This window comes from Oreochromis niloticus, linkage group LG14 (genome assembly GCF_001858045.2).
Source record: "Oreochromis niloticus isolate F11D_XX linkage group LG14, O_niloticus_UMD_NMBU, whole genome shotgun sequence".
Taxonomy (NCBI): domain Eukaryota; kingdom Metazoa; phylum Chordata; class Actinopteri; order Cichliformes; family Cichlidae; genus Oreochromis; species Oreochromis niloticus.
Window position 1 is genome coordinate 5,384,267 of NC_031979.2, and position 11,477 is coordinate 5,395,743.

Below are 11,477 nucleotides of genomic sequence, written 5' to 3' on the forward strand. Positions count from 1 at the left end.
TATTTCTTCTTCATCATCTTATATATTCATATTATAGTTAACTCTTTTCATACCTGCCATATCTGACTGTGGTCGCTGGTACAGCATGGTGAACTCATCTGGGTAATACTCCACCCAGTTCCAAAACGCCTGATTGAAAAGAAGAAAAAAAGAAGAAAAGAAGAAGAAGGAGAAAAAAAAAAAGTGTTACATTTTCATTATTCACTGATATCATGCTTAAAATTATTTTGCACTTTTACAAAGAGAAAAAATTACCTTCTCTAAACTGCTGATGACTGCAAGCTGGGCAGGCTTCTTTAGAGCTCTGAACTTCATTACAGTTTCTAAGAGAAGAAAGCCAAACAGAATTTTTTGTTTAACATCTCTATTTCATAATTTCTCAAAAAAAAAAAAACCCCAACTAATTTCATTCTTCTAATAATTCCTTAGTCCCTTTACCAATATTATACCCCCAAATGTAATCCTGTAAGTGCATTAGAAACTAACCTTGTAACAGCCTCTTCAGCTTAGAGCAGTCCACATTGATGTACTGCATGAGCTCTATGTCATGAACATCAACATTATCCTCTGAGCAAACGGTCAACTCTTGAAGCCTGAAAACACAAGGAGGAGTGAATTCTGCTGTTCAGCAGTTACAAAGAACAAGGCTTACAACATTAATCTGGAAATCAGAGGTACTCTGCTGACCAAATGACTGATTACTCATTATTCATACTATAGTATAACCCTATAATATTTTTGGAATGGACCCTATGCCAGTAAAACTTAATTTGATATAATAATTATATCAAAAAAGAACCATAAAAATTTCATGAGTTATCAACTATATTCAGCAAATGTGTGATACATGACACATATCCCATAATTTGTAAATACTCCACATCTTGAAATAAATCAAGACTCAGATAAATTGAGACTAGTTTACCCTGCCCAGGATAAGGTTACCAGGCCCCCACCCTGAACCCAGGTCTTGGGAGGGCGCTTGAAGGAGAGACCTGGTGGCCGGGCCATAGTCTCAGGAGGAAACATCAAGAGCAGACTCTGAAGAGTCAAAGACGGAGGTCCTGGAAATCTGATTCTTGGTTATAGTATAGTTCAAGGACCTCCACAACCAATTGGGACAATTGACTAGAGGTAAAGTTATTGAACAATTCTCTAATGGCAGGACCTCGAGGGTGGATGAGATTCACCCCAAGTTTCTCAAAGCCCCAGTTGTTTTATAAGGTTGTCTTGTTATAAAAGACAAAGTACATGTGCTGTTTGTTTGGACAGATATGCTGCTCCAGATAATTGTATGTGAAAGTGTGCTGAGGCTGTCTTGGCCTCTGAGCACCCCTGCATAGGCATTGAGTCCGATCTTTAAGATGGGGATGGGGGTGTGTGTTCCAAATATAGAGGGATAACACTCCTCAGCTTTTGGGAAGACCTATGCCAGGGTACTGGAAAGGAGAGTTCATCCATTTGTTGAACCTGGGATTCAGGAGGAACAATGAGGTTTTGTCCTGGTGGTGGAACGCTGGATCAGCTCTTTATCCTCACAAGGGTATTCAAGGGGGTGTGGAAGATTGATCGCAACCAGTCTGCATGTGTTTTGTGGAGTTGGAGAAAGCATTCGACTGCAACCATTAACCAGTAAATTCATTTTACAAAGAGTCCATAACATCAGTTATAAGGAGTTGCTAGAGTTCACTCACAAAAGAGAAGACAAGAAAGTGCATTCCTTATCAGATTTTTAGTTCATTCTTTAATACTCCAAAAAAGTCGCACAAGCAAAACTCTACCTCAGGTTCTCCAAAGCAAAACAAGGAAGTCAGCCCGGCACCTTCAATCAAAGTATCCTGAAGCTTTCATTCGTTTATTGTATTCCTCACCCAAATAAACTGTCACTGAGACCAACCAGGTTTAAACAGCTGGTCCGACTTACTGCACCAGAGTCAGTCTGGGTCATACTTCTGGCGATTCAGTATTTTATTTCAGCGGAATGGCCCAAAAGAAGGCTAGCCTACCGCGGATTTACTGGATAGCGTGGATAAATGATGCAGAGTTTCAGCTGGAGGTTAATCTGACTCCTTCCTTTCTGGCGTCTTTCATCGCGAGTCCTGGCCCATAAAAAAAGGAATATGTGTACAGTAGAGATGGCGTGATACCACTTTTTTATGTCCGATACCGATATCATAAATTGGGATATCTGCCGATACCGATATAGTGTACCTTTTTAAATCAATAAAACTGTTTTTCTTTAATATCTTGCTGCATTTTGTATAAGTTCATAATCAAGTTTAAAAAAAACAAACACTAAAGCTATTCGGTTATACCTGTATGCAAAAAATACACTGCACCCAAAATATTTCATAGTTCAGCAATACTGATCAATCTAATAAACTTGAACCTACATCATCCTCCCTATTCTTGTATTTTAAAGAGTACTTAGCAGAAATGATAAGCAACCTAACTAATAGGGTTGCCAACTCCCAGCAAATAAAAAAATAAATAAATAGGGAACCACCCCCCACCCTCTGCCTCAACTTTAATTTAACGCATGTGTAAAAAAAAAAAAAAAAAAAAAAAAAAAAATGCACAGAAATAAATTATTTTTTCACAATAATTAAATAGATTAAAGATCATTCTTCAACAGAATTGCAGACTGCACAGATGGTACCTTCCCAAAGGAAAAAGTACTATAGCTTACTAGGGTACATTAGACTTAATAGTTACTATATACAGTAATGGATTTCTATACATTTTACATCAAATTAAAACTTTTTGGTTCTAGACATTTTAAATGAGAATAAGAAAGAAAAGTATTTCTTTGTGCCCCCCTTCCCCTGTTAATGCCCTACCTGCCCCCCTGGCAAAACTTTGCTAGACCCGCCCCTGCACAGTTACCAGCCATCAGCTTCGTAGAAAAAGATCCTGGTGTAGAAAGTAATATTAAATAAATTCTAACAACAGCCTATCAAGCTTTAACGTGCTGCTGTTGTTCAGCCGCTGGTTTCCTTTTTCTGGTGCAAATTGGGCCAAAAACAAACAAGAGAGACGGGAGTCACGGCAGAAAAGCCGATCAGCCGATCATTGATCAGTTTCATGATTGAAGTAACAACAGGAGAGGGAGGGGGAGAGAAGAAGAGGCAGTCGCTCCATATTCAGTATCAGTTGTTAAGCTTAACGTGGCAATGCTAAACAAACATTCAGAGATGAAATTACACACTTGCTTTACTTCTCTGGGATAGCTTTCTCTGAGATAAATGCCGCTTTGGTAGCGAGGCTCCAACTGCTCAACCAGTACTCAGACAGGTCTCGCACACCACAGCCGCTCTATCACGTGACGCATACTGCTCCAGGGTTATGAGCTGAGTTACGCCATGTCACAAGTTTTGTGAGGTGCTTTCGTGATATTTAATGGATTTGATGACATTTTTTATTTCTCTCCAATATCCGATCCAGTAATTTAGGTCAGTATCGGACCGATACCAATATGTAATATCGGAGAGAATTTTGGTCTCATCTGATCATACTATGCTCTCCCAGTATTTCACAAGCTTGTCTAAATGTTGTTCAAGAAAATTCTAAATGCGCTTCAACATTCTTTTTCTACAGCAATGGAGTCTTGCGTGGTGAGCGTGCATACAGGTCCTGGCGATTGAGTGCATTACTTGTGTTCTTTGAGTGAGTAGATTTGACATCTGTGTAACCAATTGTATCAACTATTTTCCTGTTAGATACTCCCTGTAACATTCTGCATTAGAGCAGGGCGATATGACCAAAAATATTTATCACGATATACATTTGAAAATTTGCGATAACGATATAACTGACGATATAATTGACGCAAGACAAAATACTTTACAACTCCACAACTTTATTAGTGCAAAAGAAACCCAACCGATGTATGTTCACTTAAACAAGCAGCTGTTTTTTATGTGCATTAAAGCTATATAAAAATTTAACAGTGCAAATGCAAATTCCTTGCTGAAAGTTTAACCAAAAGGCATTTCCAGTGGAAATTGGCCGACATATCCTCAGCATAACCATGCATAATATCGACAAAACTTAAAAAGAGGTTATACACACACAATACGGTAATATTATGTTGAAGCACAGTACATATCACTCCGCGAGGCTCCTGCCTACAATAGCCGTAACGCTCCGACGATCCATCAAGCGGTGCGGGTTCGTAGCTTAGCAAAGTCGTACTAAAACATTTGACAGATTTTCGAGTGCCGTGTACCACATAAAATCGTTTCGAGGTCAGTAAACACAACCAGAATTCAAACATAAGGCACACGGGATTATAAGAGGAACTGTCGATTTTCAGAAAAATCAAAGGATTGATTTTAAGTGTGCCGTATTTTCCAAAAAAAACACTGTAATAACGACGGCCCGCTAGCATGCGTTACCAAAAATAGTGCTTTGTTGTGTATCTGACGGATGAAAGCTAAACCAGTTCCACACCACTGAAGTTGCAGCATTTTTACAAACCAGTTCTGGTTCATCTGTTTCATTCAACGATCCACTTTCGCCCTTCTCATTCTCCGTCGCCGGCACGCTTTTTCCTCCATGTGCGTATGAAAACAAAGGCACTGCGCATGCGCGTTTTACCCATATTCTATCGCAATATTTCATTTTCTTATCATTGCCCAACATTGTACCGGTATTACCGTGAACGGTATGATATGGCCCAGCCCTATTTTGCATACCCTTCTGTTTGTTGTTTGGTTTGTGGAGGCACTGATTTTTCTGGCTTATACCAAGGCAATATGTATTACTTGCAGATGATTTATTTATCGACTGTCTGTTGTCAGACATGGTTCTGATTGCATATTATTACTGTGTGTCGTGGTCATGTGACCTTTCACAGGTGACATGAGATGGCACTGCTCTGTGTTCCACTGTACAATGAAGAGTACGTGTGCTCAAAACATGATACACTAGATGCAATAAGAATTCTTTTCCGTGTTCATGTTTTTTTGGACCTGGAGGATGTGTGTGGCTTTTTTTTTTTTCTTGTTGTCGTCTTAGATTTATCTACCTTTAATAAAACCTCTCTGATAAGGATGAATAACAAATGGCATGATTTTACATAGTTCAGATACAAAAGCTAAGAACTCAATAATTAGATTGCTGGGTGGGTTTAGTTTCGCGAGCAGTGTGATGAAAGCTTGATTTATACTTGGTGGGATTCCCTAGGTGGTTTTAAAATCTAAAATTATTCTAATAAATAATAAAATAAATATTAAGATAAAAGTTGGCTATATTAACTCAACAAGAAGCCATCAGGTACAGGTGCTTCATCATTCGTGATGTATGTCAGAAGGTCAACTGGGTTGAAATACCAAAAAATAAAACAATTAGAGTGTGCCTATTAAACAAAATCAAATGCAACCGTTATTGAACTTAAATTGGCTACTAGCACTATGGGTTCTATAACGTTCTGTAGTCCCGAATGGATGTTTACATGTTGAAAACAACAAGCACGATAAGTTCAGTTTCATGATAAAATCTAAATTTGGTATGACTAACTTTGATTTGATTTGATATACCTTTATTAGTCCCACAAGGGGAAATTTCATGTTAAGGCTGCCGACCTATTAAACGCAATGGCGGCGCCATCTTATCCTCCGACCATACATACATTACACAAAAACATCAGATGGGGAAGACAGGTCAGAGAGGTATAACAATGGAAAATCCACCACATGAGGAAAGATAAGGAGAAAAAAATAACTCCCCCCAGACTGAGCTCCAACAGGGAGATCAGTTTGAGAACAGAAAAAAAACACCTCTGCACATAGCACATGAAAAGACTCTTAATACACCAAAGAAACACATGACAAGCAACAGGGATGGGTAAAGGGTGAGAGACAGCTAATGCAGACAGTGCATCCGGGCCTGCAGCCTATGCGCTGGTCTCCTTGATCCACCGTCAGCATCGGAAGGGAATAAGCATCGAAGGCGTTTGGAGGGGGAGGGGGGATGAGTGTACATCTGCATGTGTATATATGTCTGTGTGTGTGTGTGTGTGTGTGTGTGTGTGTGTGTGTGTGTCTCTCCAGAGTTCAGCTGAGACAGTGTCCTTCGCCCTGCCAGGCTAAGTAAACAGTCTTACAGCCAACCCAGGTGGCCTTGCGTAGAATGGGAAGAACAGTCTCAACACAGTCGTTATCAGGGTGTTGTTGTTTACCTCCAGCCTTGAGACCGCAGCTGGAGCCAAAGGGGTCTCCGCATGAAGTACTTCAATATAGCAAGAAGAGCCAGAAGAGCCTGAACTCTCTTGGTTTTGATTTATTTATTTAGTCTTTAGGAATAGTTCCAAAGGCTTTTTGAAGGATGTTACAAAGCTCTTCTTTGAGGTTTTGGCTTTGGTGAGGCCGAACAACGATAGTTTTCTACTGTGAGTTTTAATTAGCATGTTTAAAAAAAAAAAAAAAAGACAGTTTGCAGATGGTATTGCATGGTGGCTCAAAAATATGATGCATTCACATTTTTCTCAATTTTGACTAGTCTTCTTGCATCCAGCACACTTCTGCTTAGTCTTTCCCCTCCTTAAGAATGGCCTCTTGACCCCCATAATAATATTCTTCCAATGACATGACAAAAAGCTAATCTTTGTAAAATGAAGATATTATGAATCTGGACAAAGGCCAGCTGAACTCCTAAACTAATCATCAAAAAACAAATACAAAATTAAAGCTGCAAGCAGCGATATGAGGGCCCTCGCACCCCAGCACGTCGAGCCCAGCCCAACACCTAAAACCAGCGCTTCCGATCTGATGTCACATTGATGGAATTCATGCATTTAACCACCAGCTAAAATTTAATCTCATTCAACCATTATTATAGTCATCCCACTAGGTGGCGCTCTAAGAATTACTGACAAATGGCATAACAAACATTTCCGTGCTCGAGTCTCATCAAAATTGCGACCTTTGGGAGAGATTGGACATTGTGTTTTTGAGTGACAGCAGATTACTGCTTTTTGGAGAGTGATTGAAACTCCACGTGCCGCCACGACCACCCCGTTTCCCTGAACGTAAAAAGCTTCGCAATTTAACATCACAAAGGTCTTTAGATTCCACACACAGGAGATCGTGTCAATCTGAATAAATCCCTTGGAGGAGTTCGTCAAAGAACGGTGCCTGAAAAGAGGGGAAAATGTCGCCAAAATTACACATTCATTTTAAAATAGCTGACTTCCTGTGTGATTTGGGATATTGCTCCAGGAGACTTTTTTGTACATCTTGATATCTTACATAAGCTTGCCAGATTTCAGACTTATAGATAAAACACAGAGCAGGGGCTGATGTTTTGAAATTTTGTAGGGGGCGCTGTGGAGCCATTTTGCGCCATTTAATGAAAATGATCCTGTAACAAGATAGCGCTCATCACATTGGAGGTGTGCGCCCAATTTCAAGACATTTTAAACTTTCCAAGCCCCCTCAAAAGCCACTTTATTGTTCATGGTGAACCGCGTTGCCACTAGGGTGCGCCGTTCAGTTTAAAGTCACAATTTTCTCACTGAAGCATCATGAGGGACTGATGGTGATATTCACCGCTTTTGAGGTGGCCACGATGAACCTGTGAAAATCAGTAGAAGAAAATGAAAGACATGACATTTCCTGTTGCCACTAGGTGGCGCTCTACTTATTCTTGACAATGGGCACATCAATCTGTTCAGGGCGGGTCTGACATCATTCCTGTAAAGTCTGGTACTGATCAGACTGAATTTCATTGAGTTATACTAATTTGTTTCTTCATGGCGAGACATCGATGTTCGCCATGCTGCTGGGGTCACACCCTTTCGCGAAAACTCACAGTTTTCACTAGAAGCCAAGACCAACTCCTTAGGGCTTTCCTGGAGAAATTTGAGGCTGCAGATGTCACTCATCACAATACTGTACCCCAAAGTGTAAAACATGACATTTCCTGTTCCCACTAGGTGGCGCTGTCCCTGATGTCAAATATGGCAGTTGAAATATGTTCAGGGGTAGAGCCTTATCATATGTGTGCTCTTTGGTTCACGTCGGACCATGTATGAGGGAATGAGAGACAACAAGATTTTCATGGCGAGTCATCGAAATTCGCCGTGGCGCCACGGGCTCACCATATCCCGAAAACTCAAAAGCTCCGCAATTTAACATGGCCCAGGTGTGTAGTTGACACTGACCAAAGATGAAGCTTATACGACCAAATCCCGAGGAGTTCGAAAAAGTTCGAGGCATGGAAATGGCAAAATTAGAGTCAAAATGTCACCTTCACGTCTAAATGACGGACTTCCTGTTGGGTTTGGATCAATGGTTCCACTGACTTTTTTGTTCGTCTTGGCATGATACACATGTGTGCCAGATTTCATACATGTAGCTCAAACGATGTGGTCGTAGGGCTGCATTTAACAAGGCATAGGTGGCGCTCTAGAGCCATTTCCCAGTGCTCATATGTAAAACTATTAAAATACAAAATTTTTCACCAGACCTGGCATGTGTGCAAAATTTCATGAGTTTTTGAACATGTTAAAGCCCTCAAAAAGGCAATTCATTTCAATGAAAAATAATAATAATAATAATAATAATAATAATAATAATAAACAGAGAAGATACAATAGGGCCTTCGCACTCTCAGTGCTCGGGCCCTAATAATAATAAACAGAGCAGATACAATAGGGCCTTCGCACTCTCAGTGCTCGGGCCCTAATAATACAGGGTGCATTGAAAAGAATCGTGTGGTTTCAAAGGCTTTATAGTTTGAAGTAATGGCCAAAGAAGCTTTTGGTAAATTTTAAAATACATGGCTGAATAAGAAGTTTTAAATAGACGTACGTTCACAAGTGCTCAATGTGTCCCCCTCTGGACCCATGCTATGTTTAAAGTATTTGTTGAGTCACATTTAAGTCAGAGAAGAGCCAAGGGCTCAGAGATGAGCTTGAGAAGATGTGGAGGGTGAAGGTAACAGTGGTCACAGTAGTAATCGGAGCCCTAGGTGTCCGTCCATAGTACTGCATTCACATCATCTACTAGATCTTCCAAGGGTACTTCACGTAGTCTTGGTAACCGGCTACGGAGTAGGGGTGGGTTTTAATAATCGATTCATCGATTAAAATCGATTCTGGCTTGAATAGTGTGAAATCGATTCATTAAAATCCTGAATCGATTTTTTAATATAAATTTATTTTGCCCGAAACGCCAGAATCTCAGGTGAAACCTCACAAAATGGAAAGGACCTAAAAAAGGACCTACAAAAGGACCTAAAACCTAATTTCTGCCGTTCAATACTGAACAAATTTAAACTTTTTAAAATTATGCAAAATGCAAAACGCTTAGCCGTGTCTCTAATAAAACCGTTGTAACGTCAGAGGTAACGTTCATATGTTGATTAATGGTTTTCTTTCGTTTCTGATGTACTGCAGAATATTTTTGTAAAATCCCAGGCCAGGAAAACCACCTTCATGTTTTTCTGTGTTTTATCTTCAGCTACTTTGACACAAAGGCATCTGCTGTGACACTTACACCTTTGATAAAGTCTTGCGTGTGTCAGCTTCCTTTTTATAGATACAAAAATATGTAAATGTACTGATCTGAATTATAATATTTCTGACTGTCAAAATTTCCCAGATTCAAATTGAATTGAATCGAATCGAATTGAATCGAATCGTGGATCGAATCGATTCGGGACCTTGTGAATCGGAAACGAATCGATTCTAGAAATCAGTGACGATACCCAGCCCTACTACAGAGGATCCAGGTTTCAAGCTTCACCATGATCTTATCTTTCAGGTCAGTTCTTCAATCGCACCTGGGGCTTGGTATCTCGCAAGATACCTTGTGTTGAGTGTTGTACCTCGTGAATCTCTAGCCATAAGAGCAATCCTTTCTCCGAATGTTGGAAAACTGGGGTACTAGTTGTTTCGTCGTCAATGTGGATGCTGGGTATCGAAGACTCCATAAGGCTATCATCCTATTCCTATGCATAGTAGCATTCAAATAGCGCCCTATTTTCGTCTCTTGCCCATTGATGCTTTCTGGTTCGAGTAGCCCACTTCTCATCAGCATGGCCTGGTTCCTTGACACCTGATGCAGACCTTGTTAATCCAGGCGATGTCCAAGCCGGTATGTCTTCATATTTATCTCTGTCACTCATGGCTGTGGTAGGCTTGGTTAGCATGAGGGGTCTAGCCTAGCACCCGTGTGTGTGTGTGTGTGTGTGTGTGTGTGTGTGTGTGTGTAGACACATTTTGCAATGACACTTAAAACTGATCTCAGGTGCATCGTTTTCATGGATCATCTGTCAGATGCAATCAGATCATCTGCAACTTGACTGCAATCCACCTGGCATAAAGGTATTAATTCAGTCAACTGGACATGGATTTAGAAAGGCACACGCCTGTGTATATAGAGTTTCCATTGATGACAGTGTATGTCAGAGCACTAGCCAATCCATGAAGTCCAATGAATTATTCTGTTATGCAATATTATTTTTAATATGTCTACAAGCATTTCAAGGAATTTTTTTCACTTTGTCACAGGGTATTGTGTGTAAAATTTTGGAGAAAGTGTTGTGAATGCTTGCACCATATATATTGCTTAATTTTTTTATTAGACCTTTAAACAGATTAGAAATCTGTTAAAGACACGTTTTAAACTAATAATTATCTAATTCACTGAACTAAATTCACACTTTTAAAAAAAATTTGCGTAGGCACATTGGACTTCTTTGAGAAGTTAGAAATTCATTATACTCATCATTAAAAGATTTGATGTAGTTTTTCAACCGCAAACCCTCTATGCCACCGATTTATTTCTTTTCATTTTATATATTTACACAACAAATGACAGAGTTGGGTGAATGCGCTACCTGGTCGAAATGCGGCTAAAAACGGCGCTGAAGTTGTTGGAGCTCAGAGAGAAGAGGACAGCCGAAGCTGAGGCTCGTAGCTCAGCAGCATGCTGGTGCTGGTGCCCCTCACGATACGTGTGAATGAAATGGCAGATCTCTGGCAGCAGCTGTTTGACCAGCATGGTTTCATCCAGACGCAAGCAGTCCTTAGATTGCTGAGAAGGGAAAACAAAGAGGAAGATAATCAACAAAAGGGCTACATGATGTTTAAATGGCATTTTGATTGGGAAGCTATTTGAAATTACAAACACAGCCCTAGTACAAACTATTGAGAGGTACCAGGCTTCAGTCATTTTTGTGAAAACCAAAGGTAAATCAATCCCAGAGTCATGAGGGGAAATATTCATGAAAGAGAAGTGTACTTAGGGGTTTGTGTCTGCATGAGGAGAAACAGCAACAGAGACACTGAATAATTTCTGAGTTACAGTACATAATAGTATTAGTAGAAGAAGTAGTAGTAGTAGTAGTGGTAGTAGTAGTGATAATGAAGCCTAAATTTGACAGACAACAACTTGCTACTATACCCCAGAAATTCAATGTGTCTGTTACAGTTTCTACTCACACAAATCTTAAATCAAATCTTTGATCTT

General features: G+C 39.9%; 1 protein-coding gene across 2 annotated transcripts in view; it reads right to left on the reverse strand.

The window, feature by feature from the left end:
* nf1a (neurofibromin 1a) overlaps window positions 1-11,042 on the reverse strand; it is a gene marked incomplete at its 5' end in the record, with an annotated part of 121,227 nt that extends 110,185 nt beyond the window's left edge. For both annotated transcript variants that reach the window (XM_025898425.1, XM_025898424.1), the window contains 4 exon segments: window positions 54-129; window positions 256-323; window positions 487-593; window positions 10,846-11,042. In XM_025898425.1, the coding sequence (XP_025754210.1) occupies window positions 54-129; window positions 256-323; window positions 487-593; window positions 10,846-11,042 (448 nt within the window).
* Between the last annotated feature and the right edge of the window lie 435 nt (window positions 11,043-11,477).